Below are 26,337 nucleotides of genomic sequence, written 5' to 3' on the forward strand. Positions count from 1 at the left end.
CCCCTAGAGACAGGGGGTCGGAACCCGGTACAGAGCGGACGGAAGTAGAGACGGCGCGAGCTGGGGGTGGCGACAGCAGCGCTCGGGATCCGTTGCCCTCGGGTCCCCTGGGCTGCAGGACGCGGTGACTCTGAGCAGGAGCGCGAGCGCTTCCCCGCCCGTCCTGCAAACCACGGGCGGCGCGCGGGGATCCGTAGGGTCCGCCCGCCCCCTCCTCCCACGCGGGCCTTGCGGGACCGCTCTCCCCTGCAGACCCGACCAAGGCGCGGACCTCGGGGCGCGGGACCGAGATCCGACACGCGCCCCGAGCCGCCCCAGCTGCGCCGCGCTCCCGGCCACAAGTTTGCCCCGCACCGGCCCAAGTTGCGAGTGGGGAGCCTCTCCGGGCTCCGGGAGAGCGTCCCTGCTTCTCGCTCGGGCTGATCTGGGCATGGCCGGCCCGGGAGCATCGCCCTACGTCTGGGGGTGGCTGCTGCTTGGCGGTTGCCTTCTCGCCGGAGCCCAGGTAAGAGCAGGTGCCCCGCGACACCTGCTTCCCGGAGCCTCCGGACTCGGCCTTAGGGAGACGGAGACCGAGGCGCACAGGCTCACGCTAACACATCCAGACAGACAGACAGACACACACACACACACACACACACACACCTCTCAGGGTTTGACAGGCATTTAGTGGAGCTGCAAAGATATATTTTAGGTTGAGTGTCCTGGGTTGGGTACCATTCAGACCAGCGTTTTGGCTTCTGCAAAGTAAGGGGATATTTAATTTACAACCGGTTCTGGATCAGGAGGGCGAGACTGGGAGATGAACGAACTTTTCTTGCCCTTAGGCTCCTTGGTTCCTGTTTAATTAATCCGAATTATTTTTGTCGGCTGGCAATTTACTGTCACTTTTGAGAACTTAAACTTCTAGGATCGATAGTAACTACTGACTGAAAGGATAACTGGCTCTCCCTGATAGAGAGTCACACACATATCATTAAAGCGAAGGGACTTGATAGAACAAAAATACAGTGTTAAGTAAAGCTCAGTTTGTTAATGTTAAGAGTGTTAGTTGTCATGTCATGCTGCTAATATTTAGAGATTTTCTGGGTGATGTTTTAGAATAGGACCTTTCTAATGTGCAAGTCACAATTCAACCTCACATTTTTTTTGAGCCAAATAAAATGTGGGGTTTACACTCAGCTTTTCGGATGAGCGGTATGGAAATGCGTGTAGTGATGGGTTTAATGCAGTGTAAGAGCCCTGTGAATTTAAACTGTTTCAACGTTATTTCTCCCTTCTGTTCAGCAGGGGGCGTCCTTTGGCCGTCAAATGGAGCCCCAAGTTTTTTCGTTTTAAATTCTTTAACCATGAGAAAATTAAGGCATCGATTTATGTACGAATAGTATCTAAACTTACTACTATATTCTTGGCTCTCAGATGATCAGTTTAAATGTCAATTATCCTAAAAGCGCAATTTAAAAAATTTTTATTATTATTTACCACATGGCCACATGTGTTAACGGAAAAAGTGCCTTGCCCTGCTCAATACAGGGCTTTACCTAGCATGACTTGTTATGTTAAAAAATCAAACAGTATGTGTATTATACATTGACTAATAATAGCAATGGATGCTTGAAAGTAGGGTATGCTCAAACCTGAAAAATTTCACCAAGGTAACAGGAGGAATATGAGCAAATGGAAAAAACAAAAGAAACCCTAAGGATTTGGTGACAGTTATGGCACTCTGGTGATCTCTAATGTACGTCCTGCATTTCTGTCTCATTAAGATATTTGAATAATATGCTTAAAAACATGGCTTCCTTGTATAAGGGGCAAATGAACTGTAATCATTTATTTTATTCCGTGTTCCAGATTACTTTTTTTAAGGGAATGGGGACATATTGATTAGCACAACAACAAAATACCACTATGAGATTGTGGGCAGAATATTTCTTTTACTTTTAGTTTTCAATAAAACACGCGGGACATCAGACACTTTTCTATAATTTTAACCAAGTTTTCTCAACCTTGGAACTCTTGACATTTTGGGCCATATAGTTCTTTGTTGTGGGGACTGTTTTGGGCCTTGTAAGATATTTAGCAGCATTCCTATCCTCTCCACTAGATGCCAGTAGCATGTCCCGTCGTCCCGGCCCCTCTTCCCCTGCCCCTGCCCAGTTGTGACAACCAAAAAATGTCTCTAGATGTTGCCAAATGTCTTTTGGGAGGCAAAATCAGCCCTGGTTGAGATACATTGCTTTAAATTGACTTCCATTTATGTTTATACATTAAGAATGTATGAAATGATAGTTTGTGGTAACACATTAGATTTTTGGCCCTTTAAACAAAATCTGAAGGTTAAAATAAAATGATTTACATTGACATGTTGACACCTTCTCTGATCTTCAGTCTGTTCATCTTCATTCCCAGCTAATATGTATATTAAATTTAGAAAACATATTGATAGAACCACAAACAGAATGTATCAAAGCAGAATAGCTTGTGTAGAACAAATGTTTCATATTTAATAAACATTGGATCACATCGCAAAATAGATAATATAGAGTAGTACCTGTCAATTGTTTTCAGAGATCCCTGTCGTTTTTGGTTGGTGAAGATGTGCAATTCAAAACTCATGTGTTCACGTATCAAGTGTCATTACAGTGCCCAGTAATGCATTTCTTGAAGTCAGATTATCCCATGGGAATGGGGAGCACCGTATAAATATGTGTAGTATTTTGTTTGCTGTGTCAGTGAGTCCTTCTGGACACAGACTCTGAGATGGAATCAGTGGTACCAGTAGGTTTACTGGGGAGGAATACCTGTGAAAGAGAAAAGAGTGAGAAAGGAGAGTTGGACAGGGAGAGCCTCAGACCAGAATGCAAATCTGGCCGAGTCTTGGCCAACCTCACGGAGAGCTCGGGAGTAAAGGTTGCCCATCAGAGGAGTCCCATGTGGTGATAAAATGGCCAGGTCCTAGTACTCCGACTGTGGTTAACTCATTAGTTCAGCACTGTTTATATCATTGTGCACTTGGCTCCGAAGCTCAGACAGATGGTTGAAAGTACCGCAGCTGGAGGCTGCCAGGCAACCACACTCCTTACAGACATAGTTGGTTCTTTCTTGAAGGACTGTGTCAGTGGTGCACCTCTGTGTCTGCTTTCCTTACAAGATTATCAAGGGACAACACTGGTTTTGCTGGGCTCGAGAATGGGCTGACCCCATGTGATTCAGTCACCTTCTGCAGGCTCCATGGCTGCAGGTCAGTGTGACTCTGACAGTGTACGTGCCTGCAAGTGGGTACAGACCCATCACCATGACTAGAGAAAATTCCCAGAAGACCATGACATATTGAGGGGAAGTATGTAAGTTCCATACAGTACTAGGTGTGAACAGATACTCATGGGCAGGTTTTGTTTTTCAGTAATCATTCATTTTTTTGCCCGAGTGGAATATCAACACTGTCATGGACATTCTGATGTGGGGAAAGGAGCAGTAACCTGGGAACCCAAAAGCCACATTCAATTTCCTCCTCCGGAAACATGCAACCTCCTTGGGCATGAAACTTGATGTCGCTACTCTTACTCTGTTCAGTGAGAAGGCTTAGCTCTCCTGACCTTCCAGTGTGCAGATTCAGAGTCCACTGGGGAGTCAGAAATCTCATACTTGGGGGGGAGAGGGTGATAATCAGTGATAATATTTATTTACCTACCAAGTACCAAATACTGTGCTAAGCACTTTAATCTATTATTATTTCATTTAATTCTCATAGTAACTTTATGAGATAGGTACCATACTTTTTAATTTCATAAGTGAGAAAATGGGGCTAAGACATGTTAGGTAATATTCTCAGGTCACACAGCTAACAAGTAGTGTAGTCATGATTCACACCCTGGAACCCACCCCTCAGATTGGTGTCCTCACTGTGGATATCAGTTAGGCAAGGCTTAGCTAAATTATGTCTATATAGCCCTCTGTCCCAACAATATCTACCCCTGTGTATATATCCCGAGGAATTTCTTAGACAAGTTCATAATGGTTATTGCAATAATTCTGTGGTGTTGGGGTCAACTTGGGTGTTCATAATGGGGTACACTGGGCAGCAATAAAAAGCGGTAGATTCAGGGTCACCTGGGTGGCTCAGTTGTTGGGCGTCTGCCTTTGGCCCAGGTCGTGATACCAGTGTACTGGGATCGAGCCCCGCATCGGGCTCCTTGCTCCATGGGGATTCTGCTTCTCCCTCCCCAACTCCCCCTGCTTGTGTTCCCTCTCTCGCTTTCTCTCTCAATGTCAAATAAATAAATAAAATCTTAAAAAAAAAAGCAGTAGATTCAACGTACACAAAACAGCATGTATGAGAGCTTTCAAACAGGATAAGCTATAGCATATAAACAATGAGATATATTACATAGTACCGTTTACATACATTTCAATACATGTACATAAAGCAGCAATACATCCTGTAAAACATCCAGATAAGAGGTATATGTGTATATAAATTTCACATAAGTGGTTGCATATGGGGAGGTAGAGAAGTAGAAGTGGGGTCTAGAGAGAAAAGGGGAGATAGGGAGATAAATAAATAAATAAGCCTACAGCCATATCTCAATCTCTGTGTCAACTGGAGATTGTGGTGGTAGCAGATGGAACTAGCAACAAGCCATCATTGGTAGATTTAAGAATGAGGACAGAATTAGGAGGTAGACAGCTTCTCCAAGAGGGTAAGCTAAGGGACTATTCTTAGCAAAATCAACCTGAAACTTGACTGCTGATTAGTCTGCATCATGCCTATTTCCATAAGCACTACTGTAGTTAAAGAGCCAATGGTTGGTTTGTTCTCCTTTCCTACTGACAGCCAGGACAGTTTTCATTCGTCTTCCAGGCATCGGGAAGCCTTGTGTCCCGGAGGCGGTGGACTTCTCTGTGGCTGCACTAATTTCAGGTCAACTCCTCAGTCTTGGCAGCTTAGAAGCTGCAAGACAGAAGGGAGCTAGGTGTGGCTTCTTCCTGGCCGTGCACAGAGGGCTTTCCTTTCCTTGGAACTGCCTCAGTCCTTCGTGAATAAAAATAGAACATTTTCAACTAACATTCACATATTCCATTTGTTTTCCTGTCTTTTTTTTTTTTAATTCTTTATTTATTTGACAGACAGAGAGACACAGCGAGAGAGGGAACACAAGCAGGGGGAGCAGGAGAGGGAGAAGCAGGTTTCCCAAGGAGCAGGGAGACCGACGCGGGACTTGATCCCAGGACCCCGGGATCATGACCTGAGCCGAAGGCAGACGCTTAACGACTGAGCCACCCAGGCGCCCCTGTTTTCCTGTCTTGAGCTTCAGTTGGTTTCGTCATCCACTAGAATCCATGTTCGTTCTTTCCCCTCTGTTTGAGTTGTGCCTTCTCCCTGAGTTATTCTTTAAGTCTTTTAATGGAAGTGTGAATTTAGGCAGCCCAGGGTACCTTCTGAGCCTCCATTTCGTCCAATCAAAAATGACGGTGATGATGGTGTTTATCTCATGGCACATGGGAATACTGAATTGAAAAGTGTGCAACACACACAAGCCTTAAGGTGTTGGATAATGAAAATGCCAGCCCTTTTCTATTAGTAGATTAGTCAAGGGCTATTTAATGGGATGATTATTAGATTGAGATTACTTCTAAACACAACTGGGAGCCACTGAAGACTTTTAAATGGTGTGTGTGTGTATTTTGCAGGGTTATTCTCTCTGCCTCCAACACTGTTCCTTCTATTCCTCACAGTTTCTCCTTCAGAACCCAGTTGCGTTCTGACAGCAACTGGACATTTTATTCATAGTACTGATAGATGTTATAATTTTACGTTTATTGATCTGAGTACTTGATTAATATCTGTCTCCCCCTTTGAAGAAGTCATTCTGAAGACAGAGCAACTAATCAGAAGGCAGTTGCAGCTCTTCTGACTGGTGTGTCCTTGTGGAATTGGAGGTGCAAGAAGGCAGATGGATTCAAGAGATAGAAGGTACATTCAGATGGAGGAAGAGTGGATTGGGGCAGAGATGATGAGTGAAATTTTTAGATAAGCTGAGCGTGAGATGCCTCAGATATTTAGTAGCTGGTTGGATATTGGATTGTAAAGCTTACGAAAACTCTGGATTTAGCATCAGCACTTTGTAGGGAGTACCTGAAACCACAGGTGTGAGTGATGTTCTCAGTGAGGGTATAATGGAAGTAAAAGGACTGGTTAACTTGCTTAAAAGAGGGTACGCAGACAGGTTTCCTTGAAGATTACCCCTAAATTGTAAATTCACAGGGAAAAAGGGACTAATAAACAATTTGAAATACCCTGTGACAATCAGCGTGGTATCTTTGGGTAGTAGGTTCTGCATAAATGTTTGAATAAGCTCATTTGTATTTTTTTTCATTTTAAGAAAATTCATCCTCTTTGATCCCACTTGGAACTCAAGTCTCTAATTATTTACTCCTGTTTTAATTTTAAAAAGGTCACTCTATTCTAAGAGGCAGAGGTCACGGAACCTGCATCTGGTCATGGAGATGGAAGGAAAAGTGCTGTTGGTCTCTAAGAGAGTTTGGTGTTTCCAGAGCTCTCTTGTCCTAATAACTGATAAAGCAGGCTCAGTGTTGAGCTTGGCAGTTGTTCTATTGGCTGGTGGAATTTTGTAGATGCTCAAAGAAAGTAAATTGTAAGTTTCTGGAGGGGGAAGGAAGTATATAAAATGTTTAAGATTATGAAACTTGATATCAGAACTGGATTTGGGATCTACATTTCCTACTCTTTAGCTGTTACTAACATCTCGAAAACTCAAGTTTCTTCATTTGAAAAATGGGGATAACCTAATGCCAAATTCATTGAGTTGGTGTGTGGATTATATACCATGAAAACCTCAGGAGAAGCATTTAATGCATTACCTGTCACAGAGTTTGCTCACTCTAAGTGTTGGCCATTACACATGCCATTATCATCATCATCATCATTTCTATATTTTTCTAACTAGCTATCGCTGGTATAGAGAATCGATTATTTTTATTTACTGATTCATACCTACCAAGTTTATTCCAGGGCAGTAACAATTTTCTTCAATAACTGTATCTGTTATTTCTTTTTATCCTTTGTCTTATCTTACTGCATTAATTAGAACTCCCAATGTAGTGTTGAATGGTAGTAATTATTACAGGCATCTTACCTTGTTTATTACTTCAGTGGGACTGCTTCTAAAGATTTATCAAGTAGGGTATTTGCTCATGTTCATCAGTGCTAATTTTATTAAGTTGTTTAATGGAAGGCGAGTGTAGAAAGTTCTGAATTATATCATGTATAGTTTTTATTTTAAAGTCATAAATGATATGCTATTTCTTTTTTTAAAAGATTTTATTTATTTATTTTAGAGAGAGACAGCGTGAGAGGGAGGGGCAGGGGGAGAGGGAGAGAGAGAATCTCAACCAGACTCCACACTGAGTGTGAAGCCTGACATGGGGCTGGATCCCAGGATCCCGTGATCATGGCCTGAGCTCAAACCAAGAGTTGGACACATAACCGACTGTGCCACCCAGGTGCCCCTGGTATGCTATTTCTTTAAAAATATGCCATATTAATTGTTTTGATGTTCTGCAACAGATAGTGGATTACTTGAGGGCAAGAAATGATTCTTAATAACTTTTCTACAGCATATAGTACCTAGTAGATACTCATTAAATATTGGTAAGTGTTTGCATGATCATAGGTAGAAGACCTGTTATATATTGCTGCTTGAATTAGCAAATAAGTCAAATACTCTTGTTAGTAACAAGATACATATTGTTAACATACTTAAAAACCTAGCAAACAAACAAAAGTGTTGCTTAATACTATCCGGCTAAATATTTATGTGACTAGATTAGAACAGACTTCTTTGTGTAATTAAGGTAAACTTCTGCCTCTTCTTTATGAAACCATTTACATCAAATTGCAAACTGGCTACAATTTCTTAAGTGAGAATAATTTATACTTCTTGTCACTTTCCTTACTTATATAATCAGGCTAGATCTGTTTTCTATGAAAAAAAAATTTTTAGTTATTTTTTAAAATACACTTTCTGAGAGCAAAGATAATGTTTAACAATGCATTTAAACCAATTTTGTGGGCATGAGATATGTCTAAGCTTGCATATTCTTCTGCCTACACCACGGGAGAATCTGCCTTCAGAAAGGCGCTCATGCGTATAATGAGCACCAAGGTGGAACTTCTCTCAATATATATTCTGGCATCTTATTTCCTAGATGAATAAAGTCTGTAAGACACGACATCCAGAAGCTTTTGGGTAGTCATGTAAGCAAAACTTAAATACAATTTTCCATGTTGATTAATTGAACTTATAGATATCTAAAAAACTAGAAGAAACCATAGGAGATATGTGGGGCTTTCCTGCAGTCTTAAAAAATGCCTTTTAAAATCAATCCAAAAGACACAGCATGCTTCTGTTTCCCACCAGATTGGTAATGTATTAGTAATGGCATTTTGTTTGTGAGTTTATCACATTTTTTACCACTCATGCTAATAGTGTAGTAAGTGCCCAAGAGTCATACTGTCGCTCCTGACCCACCTGAGGAAGATGTTGGCTACATCTATTTCCTCAATTTTGGTGATGGTATCATAAGTGTTTGCATATGTCCAAACCCATCAAATTGTGCCCATTAACTATATGTAGTTCTTTGTATTTCTTTTTCTTTTTTTTTAAAGATTTTACTTATTTATTTGAGAGAGAGAGAGCGTGTGTGTGTGCATGTAAACTGGGGCGGGGGGTGGTTGGAGGGGGAGGAGCGGAGGGAGAGGGACAAGTAGACTCTGTACTGAGCATGGAACCCGATGTGGGGCTTGATCCCATGACCCTGAAATCATGACCTGAGCCAAAACCAAGAGTTGTACGCTTTAACTGACTGAGCCGCCCAGGCACCCCGAGTTCTTTGTATTTCAATAAAGCTGTTAAAAAAACCAGAACACCTTACTTAACAAACAAAAAAACCCCATCCAAACAGGGCAAAATGGGTAAGGTGCTCAATGGTACAAACTTCCAGTTTTAAAATAAGTAAGTCATGAGGGTATAATGTGCAGCATGATGACCACAGTTATAACACTGTATTGCATATTTGAAAGTTGCTAAGAGAGTAGATTTTAAAATTTCTCATCACGAGAAAAAAATTTTGTAAATATATGGTAACAGATGTTAAATGGACTTATTGTGATTATCATTTCATGATATATACAAATATCAAATCAGTATGCCTGGAAATAATACAATGCGTTACACATCAATTATGTATCAATTAAAACACAACAATAAAAAATCCATAAACTTCTATTCATGACAATTCAGTTCAGCAAGTACTTTGAGGGTCTCACGTGCTGGGCACTGTGATAATCACTGGAAATAGAAATAGAGTCAAACACATGCCCACCTTTTCAAACAGATCATGTTCAGTACTCTTAGAAAGGTTTCTACATTTGAATTAAAGTTTAATACAGCCTTTGAGTGATGATGATTCCTTTACGAGGGAAGTCAACTTGGTAAGACACTGTATTGTTGGATGGCTGCCTCTTATGTCTATCCCTTCATCTGTCCAAAAGTTTGTGTCCCAGACTACACTGATCTCACACAGTCTCGTCAAATATAGCTCTTTCCTGCTCCCCGCCACCCCTGGCCCGCTGGGTTAAGTTTTATTTTACCTCCAGTAAGACCATGTGGACTCTCACTTCTCACTGATTTAGAACCTCTTTATTATTCCCAGATCTATTGACTACATTCCTCATTACATGTTACCGTTTCCTACTACCCGCACACCATTACACATTCAACTGTCTAAAAACAGTCACACCTCGACCTCCTCTTTTCTATCCATAAAGCTAGCTGTTGTGTGATAGGTGGTTACATCTTTATGTCAGAAATTAGGGAAACCAAAGTTTCATTCCAGCATTCATCCCTTTTTTGAGAGGTCATAGAAAGTTCTCATAGTAATTTTTCGTTATTCTCTTAATATACGTGCATAATTGTTATAGCTAATGAGTGCACGGAGTTTCTACTATGTGTAAAGCTTACCTTATCGTTTCTTGACCTTATTATTAATGGTGATTTTACTTCATTGCTTTTGCTCAAAATTAGCCTTCTCATTCGCACTGGATATCAACCATGTTATTTTTCCCAGCCATTGTTCTTTCTTGGGATCCCACAGCTATGCCTTGTGACAGATGTGTTGCCTGGGGTGGTGACACTATAGATACAAATGGATGGAATGTTTTCACTGCAATTTGGCCTGCAGCCTGATTTTCTGTATCTCAAATTCTGGTTGCCAACTGCCTGAAGGAAACAATCGTCTTCTTGATGATTTGTTACATCCCCAAACAGGCCAACACTGTTAGGGTGGGGGGTAGCTTATTTATTTTGTATTGAGTTTCATTTTTTTTTTTTGGTTGTACAATGTGATTCTTTTAAAGGTGTACAACACAATAATTTAATATATATATATACGTATATACACATTATAAAATGATTATCATTATTAAGTTAATTAACACATCCATCACCTCACTTTGTGTGTGTGTGTGTGTGTGGTGAGAATACTTAAGATCCACAGGCTTACCCTGGAATACTGCAGGTTTGGTTTCAGACCACTGTAATAAAGTAAATCTTGCAAGAAAGTGAGTCAAATAAATTACTGGGTTTCCCAGTGAATATAAAAAGTTTATTTATACTATATTGTAGTCTATTAAGTGTGTAGTACCAATATGTCTGAAAAAAAAACAATGTACATATCTTAATTCAAAGTACTTTATTGCTGAACAAATGCTAACCATCACTTGAGATTTCACTGGGTCATAATCACTGATCACAGATCACCATAAGAAATATGGTGACACATGAAAGAGTTTGAAATATTGGGAGAATTACCAAAATGTGACACAGAGACATGACATAAGCAAATGCTGTTGGAAAAATGGCGTTGATAGCCTCATTTGATGCAGGGTTGCCACAGCCCTTCAATTTATATAAAAAATAAAACCCGCAGCATCTGAGAAGTGCAATAAAGCAAAGTGCAGTAAAATGGGGTATGCCTCATTCAAAGCAAATTTTCAGCTTTTTTTTTTTTTTTAAAGATTTTTTATTTATTTATTTGACAGAGAGAGACACAGTGAGAGAGGGAACATAAGCGGGGGTAGTGGGAGGGGGAGAAGCAGGCTTCCTGCGGAGCAGGGAGCCTGACATGGGGCTCGATCCCAGGACCCTAGCTAGGATCATGACCTGAGCTGAAGGCAGACGCTTAACGACTGAGCCACCCAGGCGCCCCTAAATTTTCAGCTTTGCTATGTTCATAGAAAACTTCCCAAATTCTTAGTGTGGAATGATTTCGAAAGCCATTTTAGATACTAGGTAGTTAGGTTTTTAAGTAACTAAAGCTTTTGGGCCAATTTTGCTGAGATTTGAAAATGGAGCTTTTGACTTGAGGATTGAATGTTGCACACACCTGCCTGTGTGCATAATTCTTCACTTGGCTAATTCTGAATTTGTGTTTTGATGGCAACTCTTTGTAAAATAAATAAATTACTTTTGAGGAAGATACACACAGTTACTTCAATGAATTGCCAAGGGAGTTATTTTAAATTAGTTGATGATTAATAGTTGACAATTAATCTCTTGCTTGGGAGATCTGGTAATGGGTGGGAATTTAAAATTTGTCAGTTCTAATTGGTTTTCTTTTAGAAGATAGGAAATCTTTCATATTTATAGAAGCCTATAAATTATGGGGAACTGCCTAATGCATGATTTCTTTTGCACTCAAATTCTTTGCCAAATAGTCTTAATATATTTGAACTTAATTTAGCTCAGATTAATAGATTTAATTGCATTTAATTTAAAATTTACTTGGTCTTTCTCTGTCATGGTTATAATCATTAAACTAAATACAATTCATGGGGTACCTGGGTGGCTCAGTCATTGGGCATCTGCCTTCAGCTCAAGTCATGGTCCCAGGGTCCTGGGATCGAACCCTGCATCGGGCTCCCTGCTCTGTGGGAGGCCTGCTTCTCCCTCTCCCACTCCCCCTGCTTATGTTCCTTCTCTCGCTGTGCTTCTCTCTGTCAAATAAATAAATAAAATCTTAAAAAAAAAATACAATTCACTAAAAACTCTTTATTACACAAATGAAGAAAGTATTTTGAGAAAATTGTAGATTCACATGTAGTGTAAGGAATAATACAGGGATAGTATATACCTTTTACCCAATTTCTCCCTGTGTGACATCTTTCATAACTATAATACACTAGCCCAAGCAGGAAATTGATATTGATATAATACACCTACTTAATTCAGCTGTCACTGGTTTTATATGTATTCATTGGTGTGTGTGTGCATTTAGTTTTATGCAGTTTTTATCAGATGCACAGATGCCCTTGACCACCACCATAGACAAGATACAGAACAGTTTCAACACAGGAATCCCTCCTGCTACCTTTCCGTAGCCACAACCTCTTCCTTCTACCTTGTCCCCTGCTCTCTCCAATACCTGGCAACCACTAATCCGTTTTCCATCTCTATAATCATTAGATGACTTAAAAAATTAACTATGCTTGGTTTCTAAGTAGTAATTGGACCTCTGTAAATACCTAATAAATTTGTGTGGTTAAAATGAAAGAGAAAGAGTGGATGATAGGTATGAAGGATGACCGTTCTATGTGATCACTCTTCTAATGCTGAAATCCTAGCTGATTTTGAATGAGGCCACAGATAGATCCATTGTATTTTTAAAATGTTTTCAGTTTGCTTCCTGCATGAACAGGGTCATGGAAGTTTTATGATTTACTGCCTAATGTGCCAAATGGACTGGTCTTTAGATTTAGTTCTGAGTTAGAGGTCAGTTTGTGAAAGGATTAAAAAATTTTAGAAGTATGGACATTTGTGTTTGGGTTGTGTGTGTGTGTGGTTTATCCACATAACTTGTTTTACTTTGAATTAAAAAAGGACATGTGGGGAAACACTTTCATAGTTGGTGTTTTAATTAAAGGTGGATGGTTCAATATTTTCCCCCAAATTATCAGTTTATTATAACAGAATCCTTTTCTCTATTGGAACCCAATATTACAGACAATAAATTCTAAGTAATTAAAAACATGTTTCATTCTCAAATTCACTTCACAGTATAAAAACTTTAGCTACTCTCAAGGGAATCATACTCTTGAGAATGAAATCAGTATTTAAGTAAAGTAAAATAAAATATTAATAGGTCTGTATGAACTCTTTTGAGGCCTGTGTAAAAATATGGAGTGAAAAGTTAATAAAACTGATTTATTATTTGGCTCATTAATACTAGACTCTATGACCAATCCTGAATTCCAAACAAAATTCCTTATTATAGAGCAGCTCACCTTTCTCTCTGGACTGTGGAAAGTAGAATGTCCAAAGAAATTCATTCTCTTTAAACATATTCTTTCAATCCTTCCCGAATTAGAGTCAAATTTGGTATATTAATATTACAGTAATTTTCTAAGAAGGCATTATATGCATTAAGGAAACTTCACTTTATAAAGGAAATGTTTTTGCAAAATTATAAAATAGTCATATTTTAACATTTCTTGTTTACCTTTGTTTTTTACAACCACCTAGTGGCAAATCATCATGTACCAAAATGAGGTAATATTTTTATATATATTGTGTTTTTTCAAGTTAGGAACCTTGATTCTTTTGAAAAAAGTTAACTTAGATAATTATTGATTCATATGCAGTTGTAAGAAATAACACAGAGAGAGCCCTGTACCCTCTACCTAGCTTCTCCCAGTGGTAACATCTTACAAAAGCATGGTGCAATATCATTACCAGCTTATTGACATCGATAGAGTCAAGATACAGAACTTTTCCGTCTCCAAAAGATTCTCCTGTTGCCATTCTATAGACACACTCTCATCTCCTCCTCCTCAACCCCAAGGCAACCACTAATCTGTTCTCTTTTTCCATAATTTACTGTGTGTCTTCTCTCTTTTTTCCCCTTTGTTCACTATCTAGAAGTTTGTCAATTTTATTGTCTTTTCAAAGACCTAACTCTCTGTTTCATTGATATTCTCTACTGTTTTCTTTTAATTTTATTGATTTCCATTTTTATCTTTATTATGTCCTTCTTTTTATTTGGTTTGGTTTTAGCTTGCTCTTCTTTTTCCAGGTTCTTGAGGCGAGACATTATGTTATTGATATGAGACTTTTCTTCTCTTCCAATATAGGTATTTAGTGCTGTATGTTTCTCTTAGCATTGCGTTAGCTGTGCCTTTGATATTTTGTGTTTTCATTTTCATTCAGTTAGTATATTGTTTTGATTTCCCCTGGGACTTCCTTTTTGACCCATGGATTATTTAGAAGTATGTTGTTTAGTTTCCAAGTGTTTGGAGATTTTCCTGTTATCTTTCTGTTTTTGATTTCTGGTTTGAACGCATTGTGTCTGAGAACCTAGTCTGTATGATTTCAGTTCTAAACTTGTTGAGATCTGTTTTATGGCCCGAGACATGGTCTGCCTTGGTATATATTCTGTGAGCACTCGGAAAGAATGAGTACTCTGCCTTGTTGAGTGAAGTGTTCTGTAAATGCCTATTAGATCCTCTTAGTTGACTGTGTTGTTGAGTTCTTCTATATCTTTGCTGCTTTTCTGTCTCATCGTTCTCTCAATTGAGCAAGGAGTATTGAAGTTTCCAACTATAATTGTGGACTTGTCTATTTCCTCTTTCAATTCTCTCAATGTTTACTTCATATATTTTTCTGTTTTTTTTTTAAATTTATTTATTTATTTTAGAGAGAGAGTGAGAGTGTGTGGGCCAGAGGGAGAAGGAGAGAGAGAATCTCAAGCAGACTCCCCACTGAGTGCAGAGCCCCATGTGGGGCTCCATCTCATGACCCTGAGATAATGACCTGAGCCGAAACCAAGAGTCATTTGCTTCACTGACTGAGCCACACAGGCGCCCATATTTTTGTTTTTTGTTGCATACACTTTTAAGATAGCTATGTCTTTTATTGGTGGAATGACACTTTTATCCTTACATAATGTCCCTCTTGGTCTCTGGTAGTTTTGTTTGCTCTGAAGTCTACTTTATTTGGTATTACTATAATTGGGGGAAATGAGGGTGTCTGTAGAAGTAGAAGTTTAGGTTCCCCAGGCAGCTGCTATTGACACCCAAGGTGGGGAGCTCCTTGTTGCTGATGGGTGGGGATATGAGTTCTACTTCCCACATGGTCCCCACTGACACCACAATGGGATGGCCTCATTGCTAGGCTGACTCCCTACTTGGTCTTTTCTGACAGCACCCCAAGGAGGGGTACCTTTTAACTGCCAGCAGGGGGTGGAAGTCCAGGCTCCCGACATGGTCTCCACTGACACCTGAGGGGCGATGGGGCATGTTACAGACCAGTGTGGGTGAATGTCCTGGCTCTCTACCTCGCTCTGAAACCACTCTGGAGAGAGTATAGGGTCACCTCCTTACAACCCACTGAGGGTGGATCTCCACTTGGTCTTTGCTGGTTTCAGTTGGGATAGAACTGCAGTGTTTTTTCTGTGGTGTTTGGCTTAGGTCAAGCTGTTATTAATGTAAAAGTTTTCTGTCTACTCAGGCTGTCCCTTTCCTTCCTTGCTGTAAAGAGCATGGTTTTATTGAGGCTTTTTTTTTTTTGGTCAGTGTCTGTTGGTGTTTCAGAGTTGCCAGGTTCTCAACTCCAAGTCCCAAATACATAAGGCAAAAAAAAAAAAAAAAAAAGAGAATTTACCACTGTGTTGTTCTTTGGGATCTGAATTCCCTAGCTGGTCTGCTTTCTGCTCTTTGCTTTTCAGAATCATCTCATGTTCATTTTATATATAATGTCCAGAGGTTTTAGTTGTACTTACTAGGAGAAGTAGAGAAAAACACATCTACTCCATCATGCAGAAGTGGAAGTTCCAGAATGCTTCTTTTTAAGAATATCTAATTTATCAGTTCATGTTTACTTAAAAATGGAATAAATGTGAATATTGAAATTATAAGAATCTGCATATTCTAACTTTAACCCATCAGTATCTATAACAACAACTTTAAGTACTTTCAGTAAAATACAACATTTTATTTCAAATTGTAAATGATCACTTACTCAGAAAAAAATTACTGATTTTTTTTTTTTTTTTTTTTTACTAGATGTGCCATTTTATTTTGGATGCAGTTGTTGCCTTTGGAGTAACAGACATTGAACACGAAAACTCCTCTTCTGTTTTAAGTACACTATGATTTTACTGTCCCTCTATGGTGAAGAATACTTGTATCTGTAACTAAGGAGGAAGGGAAAGCAATATAAAAGATGTTAAACATTTCCTTATTCTCCCTTGAAAAGACTAAAGAGCAATTTAAAAGATCATGAATTAGCACATTCTAATCAAATTTGCTCCTGGTTAAACTCGCCACATTGTGTAGAGCAAAATATCTGTAGAAGCTATAGTTTATAATGCTTATGTTCCTGAAAATGTTATCCTGATAAAAAGGCTAAATCTGCACAAAAGAAAACAAAAAATGTATTTATTCAAGTAAAAATGGGCAAGGAACGATTTGCAGTGTTCATGTTTGATAACTGAAGTCAGATTTCTCCGAATCACATTTATAGTTCTGAAACTTGGTCACAGCCTACCCAGTGGTTTCTAGGATTGAAGTAAAAGAAAATAACTATTGAAATGAAAAAGCAAACAAAAAACCAGCCAGAAAACAGAATAAAACAAAACATGAATGGTGCTTGGCTGTTTCTGGATAATGAATGGGAAGAAGTCAGTTTTATTACCATGCTTACCCAGATGGCTCATAGGCCTACATTTCATTCTCCCTTCTGGATAAGTGAGCTTTTTATGGTTCACTTTTAGTGTAGCTACTTTTAACTCAGGATCTGCGTTGGGTTCGCCTGATGATTAAATTATGATGTGTATTCCAGTCCAAAAAATTAGTTTTTGTTTATTCTCTTAGTAGTTCTGCTTCTCTGGTTGAAACTTGACTAGTAGGATGATCTTCACGAGTATCTTGTACCTTCAAATATGTTGGTTCACAAACCCATTAAAGTTGGTGCAAGAACCACAAGGGGTTCCTGTGAAACATGGGGATTACCAATCACCACCTCCAGAAATAAATTCTGATTCACTGAATCTGATGTGTAGCTTAAGGATATACATTTTATATGAGCATCAGATTCAGGTGGTCCAGGCACCATGCTTTGAACAAACACCTATGAATATTTTGTCATTTTTAAAATAAAATATATTTCATTGAAATGAAGGTTTTCCAAAGTAGAATTTCCTCTCCATTACTGGTGGTGTTAAAGCCAAATCTAGGTGAACTCATTCAATAAGAATTCATTATTCACTTGTATGTTAGAAGCACATTCCAGGGTGGGAATGGGTATCAAGGTATCTGGTGAAAGATATCTAGTGGAAAGTTTGACTCAGATAAAAGACTATTCCAGATAGCTGGATATCAAAACTTTAATTTTCAACTGTATAGGAGGAGATAATGAAAGATTATATCATGGTTTAAAAAAGAGCTAATGGGAATATTTTTCTGTTTGTATTTTATTCATTTCCATAGCTGGATTCTGATGGCACCATTACTATAGAGGAGCAGATTGTCCTTGTGCTGAAAGCTAAAGTACAGTGTGAACTCAACATCACAGCCCAACTTCAGGAAGGAGGTAAAGGTGCTAAAAATTATGTCTTCTTGTGTCCCTACCCTACCCCAGTCCTCAAAAAGACTCAAATTCCCCTTTTAAGTAGTAGTAGGGTGTTCCTCATCAGTCATTACATGTTTTCATATGGAGGATCATGTAGCAGAATCATGCTCTTTTCATTTCTTTTTTTTTTTTTTTTTTCAGATTCTACTTATTTATTTGACAGAGAGAAAGACACAGCAAGAGAGGGAACACAAGCAGGGAGAGTGGGAGAGGGAGAAGCAGGCTTCCTACTGAGCAGGGAGCCCGATGTGGGGCTCCATCCCAGGACTCCAGTGTCATGACCTGAGCCGAAGGCAGACGCTTAACAACTGAGCCACCCAGGCGTCCCACTCTTTTCATTTCTTTAACCACAAGCTCTTCCCTCCCTATGGACAGAATGACTTGCCTGATTTTTGAGTTTCAGAATAGCAGCTGGGCATGTGCACATTGGTCTCTCAGGCCTCTCTTTGGGATCTGTTTGCCTGCAGAGAGCATGCATCCTGATTTGCCCTTAACCAGGTAGTAAGCTTGGAGCGGCAGGCTCTGTTCTTGTGCATATTGCTTGCAGTTTTAGGTAGTATATGTAAATACTAGAGGAACAGACAAGCAGGCCTTTTTATATGTACCTAGGCCCTGTTCTCAAAACAAATTTTCTTCTTAATAAAATGATTATTTAATTTCCATATGCCTGGCTCTCTATGTAATTTCTTGACTGGTTCCACATTCAAGTGGGGACCTAGATATGTAATTTCTCAATTAGTTCCAAATTCAAGTGGGGAACTAGAAAAACAAAATGACAACACTACAGGTGAGCTTTTGGTAGCCTTGGTCCACTTGGGTGGCTTACTGTTGTAACTGCTCAGGAACTTGTGGCTTGTGCTACTTGGGGCCTGGTGATCACTCTCAGTTCTTATTGGAGCCATTGAGAAAAGTTATTTATTGGAATCTTTGGAGTAGTAGGTAAATTACAATGTTTTATATGGGGAAAATGCTTCGCCCTTATAGTTGAGTATAATTAATGAATTTTTTAAAAAGGGAGGTGCTGTTTACTGAGCTTCCCTAAATTCCCAACAGTCTCAATGCAGCAGATGTCTTTAAAGCCATGCCCTACTAAAATTAACAACTCGGGAAACAACAGATGTTGGCGAGGATGTGGAGAAAGGGGAACCCTCTTATGCTATTGGTGGGAGTGCAAATTGGTGCAGCTACTCTGGAAAACAGTACGGAGGTTCCTCAAAAAGTTAAAAATAGAACTACCTTACAACCCAGCAATTGCACTAGCAGGTATTTATCCAAAGGATACAAACATAGTGATTTGAAGGGGCACATGCACCCCAATGTTTATAGTAGCAATGTCCACAATAGCCAAACTATGGAAAGAGCCCAGATGTCCATCAACAGATGAATGGATAAAGAAGATGTGGCATACACACACACACACACACACACACACACACACACACACACACACACACACACAATGGAATATTACTCAGCCATCAAAAAGAATGAAATCTTGCCATTTGCAATGACGTGGATAGAACTAGAGAGTATTATGCTAAGGGAAATAAGTCAGACAAAGACACAATATGATTTCACTCATATGTGGAATTTAAGAAACAAAACAGATGAACACAGGGGAAGGGAAGGAAAAATAAAATAAGATGAAATCAGAGAGGGAGGCAAACCATCAGAGACTCCTAAGCCTAGGAAACAAACTGAGGGTTGCTGGAGGGGAGGTCAGTGGGGGGATGGGGTAACTGGGTGATGGGCATTAAGGAGGGCACTTGATGTAATGAGCACTGGGTGTTATAGGCAACTGATGAATCACTAAATTCTACCCCTGAAACTAATAATACAGTATATGTTAACTAAATTGAATTTAAATAAAGGATTAAAAAAAATAAAGCTATGCCTTAGGGGCGCTTGAGTGGCTCAGTTGATTAAGCTTCAGACTTTTGATTTCAGCTCAGTTCGTGATCTCAGGGTTGTGAGACTGAGCTCCGCACTGGGTGTGGACCCTGCTTAAAATTCTCTCTCCCTCTCCCTATGCCCCTCCCCCCTCCTCTTCCTCCCTAGGGGAAAAAAAAAAAAGCTATGCCCTATAATGAAATAGTTTGATCTACTTCATTCTAATTGCCAAATACTTAAGAACATTTGAAGTTTATAACTTCTCCCTCTTGAATAATATAAGCAATATGAAGTACTTTAATTACTTCCAAATTATGTTATTGTCATATAATTTTATATTAATAAAGTCATATAGTTTTATCTTAATTATATATTATAATTTTTCTTCAAGATGAAATATGTCTTTTTGTAAGATTTCTTTACGTTAGAACTTGATTGCAGTGAACACTCTCAGTGTTTGTCTGAAAAGGTGTTTATTTCAGTCTCAATCCTCAAAGATACTTTTTCTGGACATATGATCCTTGGTTGAGAATTATTTACTTTTCACACCTGAATATTATTTCACTTTTACTCTAGCTTCCATTGTTACTGGTGACAAATCAGTACTCAGTCTTTGTTGATGATTAGTTTTTTCTCTCTGGCTCCTTTTAAGAGCTTTTCTTTGCATTTGATGTTCTGCAGTTTTATCTGTATCTAGGTATGGATTCATTTGATTTCTGAGGTCTGAGGATCTGTGTCTTTAGTCATTGGTAGGAATGGTTTGCTATTTTGTCTGAAACTTTGCTCTCTCCCCTTCTCCTAGTCTTTCCATCTGGAACACTAATTAGACAAATGTAGGACTTTCTCACCCTACTCTTTGTGTCTTCAAAAAAGAAATCAGATGAAATAAATATGGCAAAATATGAGCAAGTGTCAATTCCAGGTGCTGTATAGATATAATATTCTCTTTTATTTATGAAAAAATTGTAATAAAAAGAAAATACAAATTTTCTTCATGTCTATGAAAGTGAAAGAAGTATAAATGCAAATACCTAGCTACAAAATGATTCAAGTAGTTAAAAACAAAACCCAAAATATTATTGATCCTGGTTTGACTTCACAAATGTATGGTTACACTGTATTATGGGTAACTATAGAACTGGAAAGAGACAAAGTTGGAGTTTCCAAATTTTAGACTGTTCTGTGTGAAGATCATGGTGTGACAAGCATCACTAATAAGTAGTTTGTCCTGGCACACACAAAAGATGACAAGAAATGTAATTAATGGTGTTAATTTATAAAGAGAGATTGGTGAATCATCATGCAGTTAATCAGTTTCTTGGTAACTGATGAAAGTATTTACTCACATAGGATGTGAAATGATGATCAAAGAGTAGATGTTAATTAAGATCTCTGCATTAGCTGTGTGAGGGCATGGCTTCCCCAGTCCTTTCAACGTTTGTGAATATTTACTATTCTCTTTGTCAAAGAGCCACCAGAGAGATGAACACAATCTACAGAAACATTATTTTTGAGGAATGTTGGTTTTCTGAATTTTGGGGAGTGTGTGTGTATGTGTGTGGGATGGTATCTTGTAAGGAACTAGAAAACTATCCCCTTTAGAGCATGAGGAAAATATCAGCAGATTTGTCTCCATGGTAGTTTAAAAACTACATAATTATAGAATAAATGGTCATTGGGTTTTAAACTTGTATGAAGACCTTATTCCATCATGTAACTAACTCTTGCCAGAAAATATCATGATATTGCAGCATACATTTTATCTATTTTCTATCTATCATCTATCTATCCATCTATCATCTATCTATCTATCTATTATCTATCTATCTATCTATCTATCTATCTATCTATCTATCTATCTATCTATCACCTATCTATTTTAGAGAGAGAGATAAGACAAGTGGTGGGGAGGGACAGAGGAAGAAGGAGAGAGAGAATCCCAAGCAGGCTCCACACTCAGTGCGGAGCCCTACACAGGTCTTAATCTCACAACCCTGAGGTCATGACCTGAGTCAAAATCAAGAGTTGGGTGCTTAACTGACTGAGCCACCCAGGCACCCCTGCAGCATACATTGTAGAGGGACAACTAGTTGTCAGAACACAAGAATGTGTGTCCAGGTCAAATTATTGTAGATGCACAATAGATATCTGGTAAAGGATTGGACAGTACAAATAAATGAGGATGCATGACTTGTTAAAGACAAAGTGAATGGATGTGAAGCCACATGGAATGGTAGTAAGATACAGAAGAGTGTCTAGGGTAAAGTTGGTGAAAGAGGTTGGTTCATTGCACTCTGTTTGAACAAGAAACAAAAACAAAACATAGGTAATGGTGGAAAGAAGCCGATGAAGCTGTGCACCAGAAGCAAGAGTCAGTGTGATGGGTTCCTGGATTGCTTGTGATATGTAAAGTATAGGCTTTTATTATGCAAGCAAAGTGAGGCTGTTTCCAAGAGAACGTTCTCTTCTATAAGAACAGTGTGGGCGAGGGAAGACATTTTCTTTTTCTTATTGCTTCAGCAATACCCAAAGCAAATCGAGTTGTTTGTTTCCATGTGATATGGAGGACACTAAGAAGTTAATTTCAGGTATGCTGAATTCTTTTCTGTACAGATCAGGGTTTGCATTACTATTCAAAATTGGACAAACAACTTGACATCATGAACATCGGTTAGAGCAAAATTCCTCAGCTACAGTAGTGTAATTGGTAACAAAAAAATTGAGAGAGCTATAATGGATAAGACTTGTGGTAGCAGAATAAAGGTCCCAAAAGATGTCCATACCCTAACTACCTGGTGTTATGCCTGTGTATGCTATGTTACATGGCACAGGGACACTGCAGGTGGGATTACAGGCCTTAAAATGGGGAAATTATCCTGGATTATCTGGATGGGCCCAATGTGGTGTATGTGGTGGATGAATCAGGAGGGGAAAAGGAGAGTGGAAGAGAGACTTGACGAGAAGGGTCACCTTGACTTGTTGACTTTGAAGATGGAGGAAAGGAGTCATAAACCAAGGGATATAAGTGGTTTCTAGAAGTTGATTGCCAGCAAGGAAATGGGGAACTCAGTCCTAGCTGAACTCACTGGACTTCCGACTTAAAGAAATAGTGAGATAATAAGTTTGGGTTATTTGAAGCCGTTACATTTGTGGTAATTTGTTATGGTAGCAATAGAAAAAATGAATACAACACTCATTAAAAGTAATCTCATTTTAAAATGAAGGATATACTCTTTCCTGGAAGTTCAATACACAACTAATGGAGAGCAGTCCTAAAGAACACACAGTGTTGACTCTGAATATTTGTTAAGCCCCTGCCAAGTGCTGGGTGCCTAAGGCATGGAACAAAACAGACAAAATTCCCTATCTTTAGGGTCCCTGAGGTTTAAGGAACCAATAATAAAATAACACTTACTATTGGAAGGTGATGAGAGCTCAAGTAAAAAGTATAGAAGGCAAGGGTGTAAGGAGTGTTTGGAAGGTAACTATAAATGGGGAGAGTTTGTTCAGAAGCGACCTGTGAGTAAAAGTCTGTAGGGCGGAGGGGAATAAACCTTAAGCCATCTGGTGAATGCACTGAATTGAAGGGAGAGCTAGGAGGACCTTCGCAGAACTGAGGTCAGGGCGATAAGTATGGGGGAAAGCGGATCTTGCAGGGCTTTCAGACTTTGTAAAGACTTGGCTTTTGCTGGGAGTGAGATGGGAAGCCTTTGGAAGATTTTGGCTTACTGTGTGAATGAATGAAAGGAGAGCAAGAATGGAAACTGAAAGATCAGATTTACCTTTCAATGAAAACTTTCTTCAATTTATGTGTAAAAAACTAAAATGGCATTTTGAATTCACTAGCTAATTTAAGAAATTTCCCCTTTTAAATTCCCTTAACGTTGAGAGAAGCGTATCAAAATATTTAAGAGTGGTGGTTACACTGTCTGCAATTAACTTTAAAATACCACCGCAAAAAATAAATTAGATGAAATAAATATGGTAAAATATTAGCACATATCAATTCTGGGTGATATGTGTGTGTGTATATATGTATACAATGTGCTTTATTTATGAAAAAATTTTTGTAATAAAATTTTTCCTCATGTCTACGAAAGAAAATGAAATGTAAATGCAAATACCTAGTTATAAAATGATTCAAGTAGTTAAAAACAAAACCCAAAATATTATTCATCCCAGTTCAACTTCACAAATGTATGGTTACAGTGTTATGGTTACATTATATTATCAGTTCAGTTATAGAACCGAAAAGAGACAAAGTTGGAGTTTCCAAATTCTAGATTGTTCTGTGTAAATATCATGGTTTGACAAGCTTGGACCATGGGTGTGGCAATGGAGGTTTTGAGAAGTGCTAGGGTTCTGGGTGCATTTTGCCCATTCAATTCCCCCCCCCCCTCCAAATCTTTATACTTGATTCTTGAGGAGAGTAGAGCTTGTGAGAATTTTATTTGAGATGAGTGTTAGACTCAAATTACTAGAATTATTGGTAAAAAGAAAATAAAGAATTATTGGTAAAAAGCAAACTCAAATCTTGGAGCTTACCTGGGAAGCTCAATCTGTTTCAGGTATCATATTTCTTAACAGCAATTTTTTAAAATCTAGGGTAAAAAAATGTAGCTACAACTGTGATAGAATTTTACTACGGTTGTTCACAATGAATTCCAATGTTTCTTATATATTAATTGCTATAACTCATATATAGTGGAATCACTAAAATATTTTTAATTTATGCAAATCAAACATTCCTCTTAATGGACCAGGTGAGGTGGATGAATCTTAGGACATTTGCATCGTATCTACCCCATTCTAGTTTCTACAACTACCAATTTGTTTTACATTTTGCTACAGGTGGAGACCTGAAATTTTGTATTTTGAGCACATTTACTGTCTGGTTCCAATTGCATTTTTATTTGCTTTTTAATTTTTTTCTTTATTAGAGGGAAATTGTTTCCCAGAATGGGATGGACTCATTTGTTGGCCCAGAGGAACAGTGGGGAAAATATTGGCGGTCCCATGCCCTCCTTATATTTATGACTTCAATCATAAAGGTATTGAATTTTTTGGAAATGATTAATTTGGAATAGAAATGGACTTTTTTTCCCCTAATGAAAACCAAGAGAATTGAGCAATTTCAATGTTTTTCTTCATGTCTTTATAGGAGTTGCCTTCCGACACTGTAACCCCAATGGAACATGGGATTTTATGTACAGTTTAAATAAAACATGGGCTAATTATTCAGACTGTCTTCGCTTTATGCAGCCAGATATCAGCATAGGAAAGGTAATGATAATTTTTGTATTTGTGAACCCCACAGGGAACCTGGGATAATATTTTTATATATTTCTTGATTGCCAACTATTATATATAAAAACCCCTTTATTCTAGGACACAAATGTCCTAGAAGATAAAAGCAAGGTTGGAATGTTTTTAGCTATCCAGTTAAGGAATGGTGTAGGACCTGAAACATTCTGGTGTTTTCTTTAGGTTAGAGTTATCTGGCTAAGATATATGCACATATACTTATAAGTATGTATCTGTGTGTATTATGTTATGGTACATTATGTTTACATTATATTATGCCATATTAAATATTTTGCTTAAAAATCGAAATAGGTAGTCAGCAACATGATTTATGATTTCTTTTTTGTTACCTATGAATGGCTACATCTCATTTCACTCTGTATTCCTAAAGGAGATTTGTATTTTAAAGAAGTATTTGTTGGGGCGCCTGGGTGGCTCAGTTGTTAAGCATCTGCCTTCGGCTCAAGTCATGATCCCAGGGTCCTGGGATGAAGCCCCGCATCGGGCTCCCTGCTCCGCGGGAAGCCTGCTTCTCCCTCTCCCACTCCGCCTGCTTGTGTTCCCTCTCTCGCTATGTCTCTATCTGTCAAATAAATAAATAAAATCTTAAAAAAAAAAGATGTATTTGTCATTTCATAAGATTGGCCAGTAGGTGATTTCATTAGTAGGTGAAAGATCAGAGTTGTAGAATTAAGCGGAAGCAAGGGGCATCCCATAGGTCTTCCAGACAACACCTTAATTTTACACACGAGTAAACTCAGAGCCAGAGATTAGGTGTTAGTCAGAGTGACCCAGCTCACTGATGACAGGATCTAAAGCTGAATCCTGATCTCCAAATTCCTCATCAGTGCTATTTGCAGTATAGCAATCATATGTGAATGTTGGAAACTTCTAGATATTCACTTTTAAGTGATAGGTGGTGCTTTAAGTCATGCTTAAATTCCTGTCACTCAGACCTCATGAGTAAAATGCATGATGATATGTGCATATGATAGGAGTTAATATGATAAATGGATATATAAGTGGCTTTTATGGGGATCCTGAGAACAGTCTATCATACATAAACTCTACCAGCATTAGACATTTTTCTTTATGCTTGATTTTTTTGGAAGGAAGGGGAGTAGGGAGAGCAGTAAGGGAAGCAGTGAGTTGAAGATTTCTTTGATTTTGCACTAATAATCAGGACTTTTTTTTTTTAAGATTTATTTATTTATTTTTTGACAGAGAGAGAGAGACAGCAAGAGAGGAAACACAAGCAGGGGGAGTGGGAGAGGGAGAAGCAGGCTTCCCGCAGAATAGGGAGCCTGATGCTGGGCTCGATCCCAGGACCCCGGGATCACGACCTGAGCCGAAGGCAGACACCTAATGACTGAGCCACCCAGGCGCCCCTAATCAGGACTTTATTAAGATTTTAAAAATTTATTTATTTGAGAGA

The 26,337-nt window shown here is 38.7% G+C and overlaps 1 protein-coding gene across 2 annotated transcripts in view; it reads left to right on the plus strand.

Annotated features, from left to right (window-relative positions):
• The first annotated feature begins 273 nt into the window (after positions 1 to 273).
• Positions 274 to 26,337, plus strand: part of PTH2R (parathyroid hormone 2 receptor) — a 76,099-nt gene continuing 50,035 nt past the window's right edge. The window contains exons 1-5 of one of the 2 annotated variants that reach the window (XM_027590408.1): positions 274 to 505; positions 16,142 to 16,220; positions 17,567 to 17,669; positions 24,539 to 24,649; positions 24,760 to 24,881. In XM_027590408.1, the coding sequence (XP_027446209.1) occupies positions 24,804 to 24,881 (78 nt within the window). In that variant the 5' untranslated portion in view covers positions 274 to 505; positions 16,142 to 16,220; positions 17,567 to 17,669; positions 24,539 to 24,649; positions 24,760 to 24,803. The remainder of the gene's footprint in view (positions 506 to 16,141; positions 16,221 to 17,566; positions 17,670 to 24,538; positions 24,650 to 24,759; positions 24,882 to 26,337) is intronic. The other variant, XM_027590406.1, reaches the window with a different exon arrangement.

This window comes from Zalophus californianus, chromosome 3 (assembly GCF_009762305.2).
Source record: "Zalophus californianus isolate mZalCal1 chromosome 3, mZalCal1.pri.v2, whole genome shotgun sequence".
Classification (NCBI taxonomy): domain Eukaryota; kingdom Metazoa; phylum Chordata; class Mammalia; order Carnivora; family Otariidae; genus Zalophus; species Zalophus californianus.